Source organism: Corythoichthys intestinalis, chromosome 5, assembly GCF_030265065.1.
Source record: "Corythoichthys intestinalis isolate RoL2023-P3 chromosome 5, ASM3026506v1, whole genome shotgun sequence".
Classification (NCBI taxonomy): Eukaryota; Metazoa; Chordata; class Actinopteri; order Syngnathiformes; family Syngnathidae; genus Corythoichthys; species Corythoichthys intestinalis.
The window spans coordinates 27,147,501-27,164,398 of record NC_080399.1 but is presented as its reverse complement, the minus strand read 5'-3'; the positions used below and the strand labels follow the sequence as shown (position 1 = coordinate 27,164,398).

Sequence of the window (16,898 nt, the reverse complement as noted above, 5' to 3'; positions counted from 1 at the left end):
ATCGCTGTATGATCTGTGATCATTTACCATCAAGACAAATCATTTCATTTTCAAAAACACATCCAGGATTTGGCAGCACAGGTTGTCACATTTGTTAGCGTTTCACATTTTAAAGTTTGTATCCACCTTCCCTGTATGGAGTTATTTTATACATTTGTTTGCAATATTTTATATTGTAGATTTCCAGTATTTTATTCATTTATTTATTCTTTAGAAATATTGGTTATATTAACATTTTAACATGCTGCTGGTCTTCTACCACTCATCCATTGAGAGCCTGCTAACATACTGTATTTCTACCTGGTACGGGAGCTGCACTGCCGCAGACAGGGAGAGGCTTCAGAAGACAGTCAAGGCAGCACAGAGGATCATTGGCTGTCCTCTCCCCTCCCTGATGGACAGCTACTCTTCCCAGTGCTTCAGCAGAGCTCTACACATCCTCAAGTACAGCTCACATCCTGGTTTCCATCTGTGTGAACTGTTCCCCTCTGGGAGACGCTATAGGTGTTTAAAAGCAAGAATTGGAGCTGGACATGAGTTTTCATGAACTCAATATATCGCTGCATAGTGACTACAAAGAAAAAGGTTGATGCATACAGTGGGGCAAATAAGTATTTAGTCAACCACTAAATGGTGTTGTACTTATTGTGCAAGTTCTCCCACTTGAAAATATTAGAGAGGCCTGTAATCGTCAACATGGGTAAACCTCAACTATTAGAGACAGAATGTGGAAAAAAAAAACAAAATCACATTGTTTGATTTTTAAAGAATTTATTTGCAAATCATGGTGGAAAATTAGTATTTGGTCTATACCAAAAGTTCATCTCAGTACTTTGTTATGTACCCTTTGTTGGCAATAACGGAGGCCAAACGTTTTCTGTAACTCTTCACAAGCTTTTCACACACTGTTGCTGGTATTTTGGCCCAATCCTCCATGCAGATCTCCTCTAGAGCAGTGATTTTCAGAAATCTTGCTTGTTTGTAGGTGACCAAATACTTATTTCCCACTCTAATTTGCCAATATTTTTTTTTTTTTTTAATCAAACAATGTGATTTTGTTTTTTTTTTCCACATTCTGTCTCTCAAGGTTGAGGTTTACCCATGTTGACAATTACAGGCCTCTCTAATCTTTTCAAGTAGGAGAACTTGCACAATTGGTGGTTGATGTAATACTTATTTGCCCCACTGTAAGTGAACACCAAGACTTTTTACCACTTCTCAACAAAGGTGTTCTAGAAACTTTTTTCTTAGTAGACAAGATAACCTGGGAAAAAAATCAAGGCCAGCAGGCCCAGATGGCCAGCTATCAATGAGGTAAGTCGATTCCTGCATGCCTTATTTTGATGCTGGGCGAATATTCGTAATGGTCTCATCATGAAAACACCTACGGTATACTCTAAGCTTAGTTCGACTTCAGGAAAACAGTTATATCATCTCAAGAGTAATGCATTATGAGTGTAAAAGCATGATGTCAATATAAAAAGCAGTAGCAGTATTGTATTTACGAGAATGTGCCTAAATCATCACGCGATGTCAAAAATGAAAAACATTACAAAACTCTGACATAGGCAAATGTGTTGAACAGAACTTCAAGTACTATTTAATGTATTACAAGTGCCGGTGATGGCCACCTTTGAGCACTTGATTTAAAAACTTGAAGTTACATAATTTGTGGACTATAAGCCGCTTTTCCCCCCTCATTTTGAATTCTGCTCCTTATACCCAAGGGGTGCTTATTTGTTGGGTATATTGAACATGTGTCCAAGATGGAGTTCTGTAACTTTTATTATTTATACTCTTGATCTATCACACGATGATTTTGCCACTTTCTTGTTGAATCACCCTGTATTATTGTTTTCTTGTTTTAGGCAACTCCGATTGTTGGCATATATGGTTGTTCTTGAGTGGGCGTTGAAAGGCAAACATCTGGGAAGAGGCCAGCGACGTGTTCTTCCATCGTGTATCATCTCCTGCATCTGTGACAAGTACCCTTACGTCACTGTGAACTACAATGGTTTTAGGGAAGCTGAAGATTCTCTGCAATTGTTCTCAGGACAACTCCTTCATAGCCAGAAACTTTTCATCTTTTAAACCATCACATTTCACAAATAAGACAGTATGTGTGTGTTGCTTTATTGTGGTACATTCAGAAGTATCGATAAAAAAGGAACATGTCAACCTACTTATTTTCTAAATCTACTGACAGGCCTTTCTTTATCAGGCCTTTCGATGCCTGGAATGTTCGGTGGAATAGTAGTTCATCATCATCATCATCATAACGGCTCTTGCGTTGGGACTGGTTTCCCATCCCATTGCGTAGAGCTGACCAGGTGAGCTAGGCGAGCTAGCTAGGAACAGTAGTTGGAGGCTTGAAATCAAAGTCTGGTTCGGCAAGCTTCACTGATGAATCCTGCAGTCTTTCCAGGACACGCTCCACCAAAGTCTGTTTGAATGTCTGCGTTGTTGGCTCGTAACTCCCCCGGGCAACCAATCTCTTTGTTTGCTTTGGAAACTCCAAGCTGTATCTCAAAGTCCCTAATAGAGTCAATTTGATTGAGATATGTAAACGATAAGAAAGCTAGAGTGCAATTGTTAATGGGACAAATGTTGATAGATTTCAATTTGGTCCATGTCTTATGAGTAAGCCTACCATCGGCGTTCCTCGCTTGCTGGCGCCTAACTTTTTCATTGTAGTCCATAACAGACATGAGTGTCCTTGCCTTCATGGAGTTATAGACAAATTGGAGCCTCTTTTGGGTGTACTTCAGCATCGTACTGTGGTATGCCTCCAGGTCACCTACAGATCACAGTAAAAAGTAGCTTGTTAGATGTGTCATGATAATATGCCTGTGCTATAGACACAACCGCACCACGGAATAAGGCAAACCCTAGTATCGGAAAAAAAAAAAAAAAAAAAACTAATACAGTATTTATGTTCAGCCAAAAAGTTTTAGAAGTATTTTTTTTTTGTCTTATATTAGAGCGTTGTTCAACCCTTTCCTCAAAAACAACTTGGATATTACTTGGTTTATTCCTTTATTTCTTACAAGCTAGGTAGGTGTCACTAAAGCAGGGGTGGGCAAACCGCTCCTCGAGGGCCGCAGTGGGTCCTGGTCTTTGTTCCAACTGACCCAGCACAGATAGTTTAACCAATGAGGTTTCAGCAGAAATGAGAAGCACCTGACTGCAATTGACTGATTGCACTTGTAAAACAGCAGATTGGTGAAAAGGTGTCCTCTTAACGGGTTGCAACAAAAACCCGCACCCACTGCGGCCCTTTGTGGAATAGTTTGCCCACCTCTGCACCAAACTAAGCACACAGAAAACTAATGGTAAATATTAGGGCTGTCAAACGATTAAAATTTTTAATCGAGTTAATTACAGCTTAAAAATTAATTAATCGTAATTAATCGCAATTAATCGCAATTCAAACCATCTATAAAATATGTCATATTTTTCTGTAAATTATTGTTGGAATGGAAAGATAAGACACAAGATGGATATATACATTCAACATACGGTACATAAGGACTATTTGTTTATTATAACAATAAATCCCCTCTTAATGTTTTCGTTTTCATAAAATTTTCAATCAAAAAATAAACTAGTAGCCCGCCATTGTTGATGTCAATAATTACTTACACAATGCTGATGGGTGCTGAAGCCTATAAAATCAGTTGCACCCAAGCGCCAGCAGAGGGCGGCAAAACTCCATAAAACACAACAAGTGAGCGTTTCACTGTGTACTGTGATTTAAATCTCTGAGCAGGGCATCTGCGTTAATTGCGTCAAATATTTTAACGTGATTAATTTTAAAAATTAATTAACGCCCGTTAACGCGATAATTTTGACAGCCCTAGTAAATATACAAAGTTAGACAGCAGTACAACATACCTGTATGTTTGAAGAGAGTCATGTGGTTTAAATCTTTTAAAAGGTTCTTGTCCAAGACATGGTCAGACAGTGTCTGGAATGCAGGGGAATCCTTTGGCAGCCATTTCTTCCTTCTCTGCTCTTCCGCACTGAGTTGGTGGTGGTAGCAAGTTCGCTCTACCCCATCTTCTTCCCACCGATGGATGCCACAAATGTGATAGAGGATGGACGTCCAGCGGCGTTTCAATTCCTGACAAAGCACATGTTTTACAGGGTAACACTATGGGTTGGCCACTGCCCTTTAGCTTTGCACACATAAGAAAAATAAATCCTGGTTGAATGTCAGGCACAAAAAAGTAGGATTTTAATTTCAATAAAGTACAGGGTGTTGCTTTGAAGGTTTTTATGCCATGGTGCACAGTACTGGCCATTTTTTTTTTTTTACCCAAACAGAATTACAAATCCTTTCATGAATGTATTTTGTCAAAAACATCAGCATTTGATATTGTATAGTGTGAGCAAAATGCACCTCAAAGCTATAACATCATCCTCTCCAACTTGAAGACATGGGGTGTGCTCAATTTTTCTTCCCTTGAATAATGTAAATATCTTTGATTTTACCTCTGAATCCCCACCACATGTCTGCCATGACCACCACAGATGATTGTTGATGGATTTGAGCCAAGGCAGCAGATCAATGTTTTTGTTGTCGTTTGCCACAGCCATCAATTTCTTCCTAATCCCTGAGACAAAGAAGGTAAAGAAGCAAGTGATGAGACAGTAAATGGGATTTAGACATCTTGAAGTGAGGAAACCTGCAACAGTTTTAGGCTTACCTTTAGCAACATGCCAAATATCGAGCCGATGCTCAATACCAGGGTAGCGCTCTCTCATGATCTTCCTTATGGAAGGAGTACGGTCTGTGGCGAGAACATCCACTCCAATTCCTGCCTGAAGTAAACGGTCCAGGCCCCTCCGAAATCCGAGTGTCTCCATGGCTGGAGAGCTGCTTGCCTCTGTAACCTTGGTAATGACAGTCGGACTGAGTGAGCAAGTATAATCCATTATTACATAGTATTATTAATTTGTTTGTGTGTGCTAAATTACCTGAACTAGGTCAACCATGATTATTTCTTTGGTTTTATCACTCATGAAACTATACGTTGTGTACTTGGCACTAAATCCTGGACAATCAGAACGCCCATCACCACGGATTGAAATCCCTCCACCGAGTGACAGTAATTTCATTCTTCTCATTATGTCTTCATGATGTTCCTGGTATGCATGCTCTATAACAGGTATGAGGTATGTGGATTGTAGTGAGTAAAAAGTAGTTTTTCTGGGGATTTGAATATTTATTAGTTCAGCCCAATCTGATATTTCTGTGAAGGTTGATCCAACAAAAAGGATTGAGGAGGCAACCAACAAGTCATTTTCTGGCATCCCACGCACTTGGGGACATGATTCCCAATCTCCATAGTGATTATTTAGACAGCTCCACTCTATGTGTATGCGAGTTCCGGAAGTTGTCACTTTCCTGTCCTCCTCTGCTATGAAAACCCCACACTGATGGCATGTTTTGAACAACTCCATTAACTTGGACTCATTGACAATCCATTTTGGTTCTTTCCATTCTGCATCTTTCATCTGTAACGGTATATCAGGAAAAGAGGAAGCAGAAGTGCTTGAGGTGCTGGACAGTGGAATAAAGCCTTCATCTATCTGGTGTGCAACAAGTGCAAAAACACATGTCCAGTTGTTCATCTTCTGCTACCGTTCGCGTATTGAAATCATAAAAGTGCAATTATATTAGCCATGTATAAAGGTTCCCAACCCTAATGGCGTGTGGCAATTCTTACTAGAGATGATGGTGGTTGTATTGTCCTCGGCTGGCCTGATGTTGATGTGGTATTCTTCACTGGCATGGACTGTGGTACAGCAGATATGACCTATATTTCAAGTATGAACAAATGCTTGGCTTAGTAAGGCCTATCATACAACAGACATAGCTGATTTTTTTTTTTTCCATGTCATTTCAGGCAGTTACATTCATTTTTACAAATACAGTTCTGATATTAAACAAAGGACAAAATTTTGAATAAATGCCTGAAAGGGAGTGGGACGAAGAAAACTACTCACTATAGGTAGGGTGACAATGTTTTGATTCCCCCCCCCCAAAAAAAATGAAACTTGGTCTGGCCTCGAGATACTAAATTTTTACTATATATACAAATTATACTTTAATACAGGATGATTCAAAAAGAAAGTGCCAAAATCATCATGTGATAGAGCAAAAGTATATTATATATAGATTACAGAACTCTAGCTTGGACACATGTTCAATACATCCAACAAATAAGCAGCACTGGACTATAAGCAGCAGGATTTGAAATGAGGGAAAAAACGTAGAGGATTATAGTCCGCAAATTACGTAACTTCAAAGTTTTTAAATCAAATGCTCAAAGGTGGCCATCACCGGCACTTGTGATACATAAAATAATACTTGAAGTTATGTTCAACACATTTGCCTATGTCAGTTTTATAAAGAGAACGTAGAAAGCAGATCGAACCCAACCCAAATTGGAATGATTTACTGCATTTGGGATGGTGATCTGAAAGTTGACCATTGTTTCCATTTTAAAAACACGAACCAGAAATATGCACGTGTTCGTGACAAGTAGCTCGCCTTTGGCGTGCAAGTACACCAACACCTAGTAGTAGTGTATATGCGACATATTTCCATTTTTTTTTTTTACCTGTTTATCAGAAGCTCTTGAATACGTTTGGACAGTCGAAGGCACAGCATTTGGTTTCAGGAGAGAATAGCCACAAAACGTTTTCCTAATATCGGTTGTTGCAAAATGCGCGCTGCAAACTCTCATATTCAGTCCTTTTTCCACCGGTGTGTGTATGTCTAATCCAGCATTTAGTAACCATAGTTTATATAGTTCCCCGTTCTTCACAGGGAAGCGGTGGAAACTTTCCTTTGTGTATTTCTTCTGTATTTTTCCACAACCTTTAAAAGCACATTTCACCATGTTGACTTCCTTTCGTTAACCTTCGGCAGCAGAGTGCAGACTGAGGTGAAGACAAGTGGCCGTAGCACTTCTCTCTAGTGTGGTATCATAACGCATATAAAAAAAATAGTCCCGTGTGGCGAGCTAGGGAAGGAGTCGGAGGCGGAGTATCAAACCACGGAGCTAATCCGCGTTGTTTTATTGACATTTAGGCTGCAACAAAATACATTGTCTGTCCGACATGCAACCCGCGGAATATAACTACATTTCCGGCTGTTCCCTTAAAGAAATGCTTCCCCCCGGGGAACTACACAACGTTCCAACATAAATTCCGCCGGTGAATTCTGTTAAAACGCGATACACCCGCAGAATTAAATGAATTACGGCAGTTTGGTGCGACATTGTTTTGGCTGCAGGAGATTTTTGAACATTGAGCTGCGTTTTGAATTTATTTGACTTTGTTTACATTTGCGGCACTCGCGACACTTGCTTTACGGCAGTTTAGCAGATACACAGCGTTGTTAGAGCTCGCATTCCAGGGTGTGCCGAAGTCTTGTTAAACCGAAAATAAAGGCAGCGTTTACAATACGGAGGTTGTATTTATTCTTACATTTTTAATGTAATTTCTTTTTTTTTTTTAATATATATTCATTTTTATTTCTACTTTTATTTAATTAGCTACTTATTTCCACATTTATTTTTGTATTTATATTTAATTTTTGTATCATATTTCTTATTTTTGTATTTATTTTTATTTTTATTTTGCTTTTTATTGATTGATTTATTTTTATTTTTATTTTGAATTTTGGCAGCTTTGGTCCTCCATACTACAAAGCCATCCGACCACTCGTCACTCCACAGTGTCCACATCGACTTGCATCAGCATAGTCATTCCGGAGCCCAGAAAAAAAAAAACTAAATAACAAACGATACGAAATAATTTGAAATCAACTCCACAGACTAATTGACCCCCTCCCAACTCAAAGATGAAGTCTAATGTCAAATATCCTGAACTTCGAGCAATGGCCGCCTCTTGGTAGGCGTGGCCAAGCCAACTTCCGGAAGTGACATGGCCGCCTCCTTACGTGAAGCCCTTTCTCCTGTCTCTGCTTAGTCTTTGGTGTTTGCTTTCTGCGTCTTTTCCTTTCGCAACAGTCACCGTTTTTCACCGAGCCGCCGTCGCGTGGATCCCAGCATGGGCACCGTCCACGCCAGGGTAAGAAAGAGTTACCAAAAGGTGTTGTTTCTGCCGTTTGACCTCTCGGCGTACGTGGCCGCTAAGGAGAAAAGGGAGGCCCGCGGTGACAGTGTCCACCCTTCAACGAAACAGTGGCCATTGGGGGACCAATCTCCACGCTCATTTACAAACAAAATATGCATATGTTCGCTTCTTTTACCGCATTTAGTCTCTGCTGTACACTTAAGACTTTATTTTAATTGCTTAGGTTGTTTGGCTAAGTCTAATTTAAGATGTCAGCTCGCTTTCCTCCTAACACTGTGATTCTTTATTGTTGTCCATCACATTTTTGATCTCGATAAAATCTAATTATGGGGATGTACTGTACTTTACACTACCTGGACAATTTATTAGGCCACACACGGCCAAACTGTATGTTGCAATTAGTTATCATTCTAACCCTGTAATATGGTAATCGATTAGTCATGAATTGATTTATAATTCGTTGTCCTTTTGCATCTAAAAGAGAGGTAAAAATACCACACAAATAGCAATGCTTTGCTGAGGACTTTAACAATGGTTAATTCTTATTGATGTTATGAGTCCTGAAGCACAATATTCTTTATTTATTTTATTTCCCATGTTTATCTTTCTGCAATGTTTTTAACTTACTCATTTCTCAAGCCGTTCATCATCTTTAAAAAAAAAAAAATCTAATTCAGGACATTTACTGAACATTAGCATGTTCCAAAATGAAGATATTTGACATTCACACCCTATTTTCACATTCCTTGACATATTCTAATAGTTACAACTAGGCCTGTTGTGATAACAAATTTTAGGACGCAATATATTGTCTCATACATTATTGCGATAGGCGATATTATTGCCTGTTTTTTTTTTTTTTTTTTTTTGACCTATTCAACCACGAATATAGTTACAATGTTACAATAAATCCTAATAAATCACCTATTGAACTGCAATAAATTGTTATTCTTAAATTTAAAAAAAACTATATTAAAATTTATAAATATTAAAATAAACACACAATGCGTAATGAGTCATTTTAAAGCTAGTTAGGTGCTGAATATGAAATAGGTGAGAAACCCACTGTAATTTTTGTTGTCTGCCAATTAGAGCCCATTAAAAGTGTTAATTCGATCCAAAATGACTATCATCTTGTCCCGCAAAGTGCGCATGCAACAAATTTGAAGCCAAATTATTATCATTTATTAAATCATATAATCATTGCCAATAAGATTTTTCATAATGGGTGCTTTTTTAAATTTATTCTTAGTGTAGAATCTCAAGTACATGTGATTGCCTCCAGAAATCTGAACATGACATGCTTTTATTTTGAAATGTTCAGCAGATGTTGTTTGCTAAGCCACGAACCGTAAGCTTTACACTCAGTAAAAAGAAACAAAAACAAAATGCACTTCTTTTTCGTCATGCATGTTGTATCAGTAATATTTTTTTTTCTTTTGTTCGCATCGCTTGCAAATTCTTTAATCCAGCGAGTTTTCATGTTGGATGTGTCACCTTTTAACCTCAATTTTGCGTTGTGTAGAAGACTGTCAATGTTTTATAGCAGACGAAAGTGGTTAGTACATTGTCTTTTTTCCATTAGCCTCATCCATTAGCCTCAATGTCGCAATGCTAACGTTTTACAATGTTTAATATAGAATTGTTTCCCTATTTTGTATGTCTGAACTTTAATTATATGACTGTTGATGGCCAATAAATATATGAAAGCTACTGGAGTCTCATATGTAATCAACACGCACGTGTGCCGAGTGCACGCAGCACACGCATGCACATATGTACGTATGAATGCACGCACGCGGCGATATATCGCGACCGGGAAAATTACCACCCTCATTTTTATTTACCGTGCGATAATTTGACTTATTGCATATCGCAACAGGCTTTGTTACAACTTTACACCCCATTCTACAATTAACTCCACATCACTTCATGTCAGTGACAGCTGTGCAGCATTTACCCACAATTTCTGCAGAAATTGCATTATTTAGTTTGCAGTACTTCGACAATAATCACTGTTTTGACTCTGTGGAGACCTTTGCTCTACTCGCTGATAAAAGGAAATTGATTTAATCAGTTCATTTGAATCAGAAAGTATATGTAGATTTACTATAGAAAACTGTCTTATGGTTTGTCTTTCTGTAATGTGGTGTTGCAGAGCCTGGACCCTCTGCCCATGCAGGGTCCTGAGCTGGGAGTTCATGCCGATGACATCGAGCCTCCTGATATTGAGCAGGAGCCCAAACAGGAAATTCTAGAAAACAAGGATGTAAGATCTGCAAACATGCTACAAACTGTCCTTGTGAAATGATTAATTGCTTGTGTTTCGTCAATATTCAAAGGTGGTAGTCCAGCGTGTGCACATAGACGGGCTTGGAAGGACCAAGGAAGACCTGCTTTCTTATGAGATCTCAGATGTTTTCCGTGCAAAGAATTTAATTGACGTATGCACTGTAAAACATATACCACAAAGTTAAACTCCTCTGCCATGAATGACTTCCTTACTGTGATGATGTTTTAGGTGATGAAAAGATCCCATGAAGCCAGGCAGAAGCTACTCCGTCTTGGAATCTTCCGAAAAGTGGAAGTTGTTATTGACACCTCTAGAGGTAAATCAGCCACTTGAGAGAGATTATGCACAATCACAGTACATTCAGGATTTTGAGGTAAAATCTCTGGATTAATCTAAATGCTTTATACCCTGTTCAGGTATATTTAATTTTATCTAATCTTTTCAGTGCACTTGTTACTTACTTTTTGCGCAACTTGCTGTCTTCTATACAGAGCGTTCATTCACCTCTTTCATGACCAAATTCCAGCACTTTTTAAGGACTTTCAACAAGACAAATTTTCCAGTTTTTCCAGTACCTTTTAAACAATATACAAATGTTTTTTGTTTTGTTTTTTACAATCAGGCGGAAATAAAATATGGTGCCTCCTCACAAGTACACAAACATCTTCCAAAATGTTCCAAGACTCCGAATGCTCGAGAAATTTAGTCTGAAAGGTGCTGATTCTGAAACCCCATTGGAGGGTGCGTTCCTGGCGGCAGTGAGCGTTTTGTGGCGAACTCTGAATGCGTCCGAAAGCAGAGGTGCTGGTGTTGTCACAGCATTCTGTTCAGTGGACGGAGATACACAAGTCACGGCCGAGTCCTAGCTGCGACAAAGCTGAGCGAAGTGGCTCCCAGCTAGATTAAATGGTGACTGGCAGAAGGGGTGTGGAAGTCGCCAAAAAATGTGCCAAAAAGAAGGGATTGTGCTATAAAAGTATTGTACTAAACAACAGAAAATAGACATCTATGCATTGAAATACTACCGTACTTTATTTGAATACCGTTTGCTTGATTAAACTCCAAACTAGGGCTGTCCCAAACGACTAATTTCCTCCCAATTAGTCAGCCGACTATTTTTACGATTAGTCGACTAATCTTATATATACTGTAAAACATTATTAACATTCTTTCTGTGAAAGGGATCCACGGATAGAAAGATCTGTAATTCTTAAAGGATAAATGTGAGTTCGTATATTGTGACTAAATATTGCCATCTAGTGTATTTGTTGAGCTTTCAGTAAATGATACTGTAGCGACTTAACTGTTCTGCCCAAATGCATGATGGGAAGTGGGCCAACCATGACTGTGTGTGGTGGCTGCAAATGGTGTATCTTCTCCGCGTTGGCCACATTACAGGGTGTTAAGAAAAAGACCAACTCCTGTAATTCTTCCCCACATTGCTTCCCACAGTAGATATAGTTGTTGTGGAAGAGATGTCAAAGCTTATGCCAGATAGAGGCATGGCTCTAATGAATGCTCGTGTCTACTCCATTCACTTCACGCAGCCTCTTAGATTTGTATACATATATGTAGAACAGCGCCATTGTTGATTGTTTGCGGCAATGCGTGAGTGGGGCGTTCTGCTCATGCGTTAAATGCGTTAAATATTTTAACGTCATTAATTTTAAAAATTAATTACTGCCCGTTAATGCGATAAATTTGACAGCCCTAATATATATATATATATATATATATATATACCCCCCCAAGTGGGAGCTTCCATGATCCTAATAAATACAATCTGCATGCCGTGCACAGAGATGTGGAGATCTACAGCTTTCGGGAGCAGCAGCAGAGTAGATTAAAAACGTGAAGTACACGTACGTGGGGAAAAAACTTAATGATGCACGTTGATACGACGCACATAAATACAACTTCAATTTTAAAAAATCGTTAGAAAGTTGTATGGACTTACAATCCGCTAGCATGTTGTTTCTTGTTGTCTTCCAAAATTACACCTGGGTGACGGCGCTTCAAGCGTTCGTTCATAGCCGACGTGCTACCGTGGTATGTGAGCTCAGCTTGGCAAAGAGTACACACAGTGACACCCTCCATATTTTCCTTAAAATAATTCCAGGCTCTGGCCATTCTGGTCCGCTTTTTTGGTTTTATGCCGCTTTCTCCGCTTGCATCGCGAGCGCCCGCCATTCTAAACTTTATCCGCATGTAATTTTTTTTTAGCCCGTCGACGGTATGTTTTGCCCGTCGACGCATTTACGTCATCGACGTCGTTGACTAGTCGAGACAGCTCTACTCCAAACCACTCACACACGGGCTCAAATGCACTCTACTCGATGTGACGTGGAGCATCAAAGGAAAGCAACTTCAGAATGACTGTGTAGCAGCAGTGAAGCAAATGTATTTCCCTTCATTTAATAATTTATATATTTTGACAGGTTGCTGATAAATGTTGTTTGCCTAACACTTCCAAGCATTTTAAAGGACATTTTGCAAAATTCAAGCATTTTTCAAACCTTGAAAACAGGACCGTAAAATCCAAGGATTTCAAGTACCTGTACAAACCCCGTATACAAGAGCTAAACAGTTGTTTGATCCACAAATGGACCAATAACATTACTAATTCAATTTGAATTAAAGGGTCCATTACGGTGTTGACGGAGGTGTCCGTACTTGTATTTAAGGTGATGATGCTCTTCCCAATGGCCTCGATGTGACATTCGAGGTCACCGAACTGAGGCGGATGACTGGCAGTTACAACACAATGGTCGGGAACAATGAAGGAAGTATGGTGAGTGCTCAAATGGATGAACAACAACTTTGTTTTAGTTGCCCATACTAAATGATGGTAAAATAACATTTCACGGCAGGTGCTAGGTATGAAGTTGCCCAATGTATTTGGCCGAGCTGAAAAGCTCACTTTTCAGTTTTCGTATGGCACCAAAGAGACTTCCTACGGTCTTTCGTTTTTCAAACCTCAAGTGGGAAACTTTGAACGCAAGTAAGAATCACATAACTATTTTTTATTAATAGTGCTAATGGATGGATTCCATGATCAGGATTTTCCATTATATATTCCGTACAGTTAAAATTGTGAATCTCCCCCTCTTTGTTTGCCCATTGTCCAGCATCACGCTCAACGCCTACAAAGTAACCGGTCAGTTTCCTTGGAGTTCGCTGAGGGAGACAGATCGGGGCATCTCTGCTGAGCTGAACGTAAACGACTGAACATCTGCGTGATTGATATTCTCATCAATGAAAGGCATGTTACCTTATGCTGTCCATCGTTGCCTAGTTTCCGGTGTGGAAGACTAACCAAACTCTGAAGTGGGAAGGGGTCTGGAGAGATTTGGGATGCCTTGCTCGCACTGCTTCCTTTGCTGTCCGGGAAGAGAGTGGACATTCCCTCAAGTCGTCACTTGCGGTATTTTGGCTTTAATTCCTTGTTACCACATGACATCAATGTTTTCTATCTTACCTGAACAAAAACTGCTCACGTGCGAACAGACTTTGAGCCTTGCTTACCAAGTGTACATACACAGTAATTTGTGTTTAAATATGTTAGTTCGTACTTTACGAACAATTTTAGAATATCCTCAGATAATGAAGGATCAGCTTTCGAAAAATGTCAAATATCTCTCCCCCAGCATGCTATGGTGATCGACACCAGAAACTCTTCTATCTTGCCAAGAAAAGGTGGCCTGTTGAAAATACACCAGGTGGGTTGTAACTGTGTTACCAAGAGTTAATGCAAAGGTTTAATAAATAATGAATTTATGGAGTATTTTGTGTTATGATGTAATGTGCAGGAGCTTGCCGGTTATACTGGTGGAGATGCCAGTTTTCTGAAGGAGGACTTTGAGATCCAGCTCAATAAAAGCCTTTTCTGGGACTCTGTGAGATTTGCACATGTTTGTTTGTGAACTTTAAATTTAAGAGTAATGCATGACTTTTTAGTTACAAAGAAAAATTATTTAGTTAATAAATGTTTAAATCAATAGAGCCTGTATAAAACCTCTTTTTTTCTTTTTTTGAATAGAATTTTCTTCAACACTTATTTTTTCCTCTTTCAGGTTCTGTCTGCTTCCTTGTGGGGTGGTTTGCTGCTGCCTATTGGTGACAAGCCGACAAGCATAGCAGATAGGTACACACTATTTTCTTTTTAAATGTAAAATGTGAGGAAGGGGGGGGGGGGCGCATCAGTTTTTCATTACAAATCCTCAAAATTTGAGCCCATGCTATACCCGCAGTAGATCAGGAATAGAGTACAAGAATGATACTCTTTTTAAACTTTTTCAACGATATAAAAAAATGATAGTCTTTAATACTGTGTATTTTTGGTCGGTCTGGAACAAATTACCTGCAGTAAATGGGAGTTACCGGTCTAAATATATCATCACCTTTTTCTGTATCGTCCCTCCAGATTCTATCTGGGTGGCCCTACCAGTATTCGAGGTTTTAGCATGTACAGCATGGGTCCACAAAGTGAAGGTAAAGTTGTTGACTTCTCTGGTTCCTTTGATGCTTATTTGAGTATATTTTAACTCTGTCTATCGTTATCATTGGTACCCAAGGTGATTATCTTGGAGGAGAGGCCTACTGGGCGGGAGGCCTTCACCTGTATACTCCGCTGCCCTTCCGACCAGGCAGGGGGGGTTTCGGCGACCTTTTCCGAACACATTTCTTCCTCAACGCTGGGAACCTTTGTAACCTAAACTATGGTGAGTTAACTTTGCCTGTAGTTAATAAAGGTTCTATGATAGCGGCAGTTATACTTTGTAAGTGATAATTAGATTTTCATTATTTCATTTTTTTTTTCAAGGCAGACCTTGACCGATAATCTAGAAAATATGGTGGCGGTTCAGCTGCAACAAGCAGATGTGTGTCAAAATTAAGTCAACGCATTATTCCAAAAATGATCAAATGGAGCATTGTGTTTCTCATGTTTAGGGGAGGGCCCTCAAGCACACTTGAAGAAACTGGCAGAGTGCATCCGATGGTCATATGGACTTGGCATAGTGTTGCGTTTGGGAAACATTGCCAGACTGGAGTTGAACTACTGCATTCCCATGGGAGTACAGAGTGGAGACAGGTAAAGCTGCTACTGGATCATTCAACACAGAATTTCAAAGTTTTTTGTTTTTAAACAGACGATACAGGATAAAGAAGAAAGTTATGGGGTTTGTCATTATGGACATGATTATGTTAATTAGCTTCTCTGTTTTCACTCACAGATGCGATATCAGAACCTGGCAGGTATATTAAAATATGAATGTATTGTTTTATTTCTCACTTTGAAACTTTCAGGATATGTGATGGAGTTCAGTTTGGAGCAGGCATACGCTTCCTCTGAAGCCAAGTCTCAAGTCTTTTCAACAGGAGCGGCACAACTAGGTTGTTGAAAGGGAAGATGCTTGTAGTGGATGTTTGTTTGCAACTCATCACTTCAATAATAAACGTGTTTGCACTGAAATACTGTTGCCCCATTGTTTTTTAATCATTGCCTAGCTCGACAATTTATTAAGCTGCCACAAATAATTACCAAGGTAATTTACTGTAAGCTACATACCTAAAGACATACTGTACATTTTTTCCTGTGCTCTTATTCTGAAATAAGTGTTCTGAGTGAGATTATCATAATCATTTTTTTCTGTTTTTCTGATATCAATCAGTAAAAATGAATGCCTATGCCAGTGAAGGAACAATTCAATACTCTTCCACTGGATGACAAGGTGCGTAGTCGACATGCACCAGCCTCTTGCCTTTCCATTCATGCAACAGAATAAATCATGGCATGCACCTTTAATTCACATTTTGCAAAGGATATTTTGCAGGTATCAGTCTTTAATGAGTATTTTTTCAGTTTTCATCAAAAACCAAAGACAACACACCACACCATAAAGATGTAAATATACAGAGTTGAAGTAAACCAGTGTACTGTCTATTTTTATTAAATGGCAGTTATAAAGCAAAATGTGTACCAGAGAAGGTGTACAAAAGTGACGGGATCCACTTGGGAAAAGCAAGGTCATCAAGACCATCTCGTCATCATCGTCTCCCGCTTATCCGAATCCGGGTCGCGGGGGCAGCAGCCTCAGCATAGAGGCCCAGACAGTCCTCTCCCCAGCCACTTCCACGAGCTCATCTGGGAGAATCCCAAGGTGTTCCCAGGCTAGCCGAGAGCTATAATCTCTCCAGCGTGTCCTGGGTTGGCCCCAGCAATCATACGACATCAAGTATCGTAAATCTGATTTGCATTGCAACACTGATAGACTTTGGAGGTTGCCGCTTCCTGTCACTAAACATGACCAACCTCAGTGGACATATTCTATTTCCGAAATGTTGAACCAATTTCGTCTTCACAAGTGAAAAGTGCAATTTGGGACGACCCCGAACTGTCAAATCGCCTTTTTAAGACACCATCCAGGTTGCGAAGATGCTCCTCGTCGTTGAGACCAGTGCAGAGAATGTCATCCAAGTAACATTGTACTCC

General features: G+C 39.4%; 2 protein-coding genes and 1 long non-coding RNA gene across 4 annotated transcripts in view; 1 reads left to right on the top strand and 2 right to left on the bottom strand.

Annotated features, from left to right (window-relative positions):
- Positions 1 to 1,165: 1,165 nt before the first annotated feature.
- LOC130916425 (uncharacterized) lies at positions 1,166 to 7,157 on the bottom strand. Of its 2 annotated transcripts, XM_057837140.1 has the most exons (8): positions 6,630 to 7,157; positions 5,733 to 5,822; positions 4,981 to 5,520; positions 4,710 to 4,896; positions 4,495 to 4,616; positions 3,895 to 4,123; positions 2,651 to 2,797; positions 1,166 to 2,535 (listed from the first exon to the last, which is right to left on the bottom strand). In XM_057837140.1, the coding sequence occupies exons 1-8, from the start codon at positions 6,909 to 6,911 to the stop codon at positions 2,345 to 2,347; spliced, it is 1,788 nt and encodes a 595-aa protein (XP_057693123.1). In that variant the 5' UTR covers positions 6,912 to 7,157; the 3' UTR covers positions 1,166 to 2,344. The 2 variants fall into 2 exon arrangements, with proteins under 2 accessions (XP_057693123.1, XP_057693124.1); XM_057837141.1 differs by lacking the exon at positions 4,981 to 5,520.
- Positions 7,158 to 7,657: 500 nt separating this feature from the next.
- On the top strand, positions 7,658 to 15,887 carry samm50 (SAMM50 sorting and assembly machinery component). Its single transcript, XM_057836409.1, has 15 exons — positions 7,658 to 8,106; positions 10,271 to 10,381; positions 10,455 to 10,556; positions 10,634 to 10,721; positions 13,090 to 13,196; positions 13,276 to 13,406; positions 13,534 to 13,621; positions 13,701 to 13,829; positions 14,053 to 14,124; positions 14,215 to 14,301; positions 14,479 to 14,549; positions 14,829 to 14,896; positions 14,980 to 15,126; positions 15,356 to 15,497; positions 15,713 to 15,887. The coding sequence occupies exons 1-15, from the start codon at positions 8,086 to 8,088 to the stop codon at positions 15,756 to 15,758; spliced, it is 1,410 nt and encodes a 469-aa protein (XP_057692392.1). The 5' UTR covers positions 7,658 to 8,085; the 3' UTR covers positions 15,759 to 15,887.
- Positions 15,888 to 16,338: 451 nt separating this feature from the next.
- Positions 16,339 to 16,898, bottom strand: part of LOC130916044 (uncharacterized) — a 14,991-nt gene continuing 14,431 nt past the window's right edge. The window contains exon 3 of the long non-coding RNA XR_009063218.1: positions 16,339 to 16,898. This exon is cut by the window's right edge and continues 200 nt beyond it. This is a non-coding gene — a long non-coding RNA (uncharacterized LOC130916044).

Coding starts and splice junctions, on each gene's coding strand:
- samm50 (XM_057836409.1), top strand. CDS start 8,086: ATGGGCACCGTCCACGCCAGG. Junction 10,722..13,089: donor TGTTATTGACACCTCTAGAG/GTAAATCAGCCA, acceptor CTTGTATTTAAG/GTGATGATGCTCTTCCCAAT. Junction 14,125..14,214: donor GCCTGTTGAAAATACACCAG/GTGGGTTGTAAC, acceptor TGTAATGTGCAG/GAGCTTGCCGGTTATACTGG.
- LOC130916425 (XM_057837140.1), bottom strand. CDS start 6,911: ATGGTGAAATGTGCTTTTAAAGGTTGTGGAAAAATACAGAAGAAATAC. Junction 5,823..6,629: donor CAAGAGCTTCTGATAAACAG/GTAAAAAAAAAA, acceptor CTTGAAATATAG/GTCATATCTGCTGTACCACA. Junction 5,521..5,732: donor TACAACCACCATCATCTCTA/GTAAGAATTGCC, acceptor ATACCGTTACAG/ATGAAAGATGCAGAATGGAA.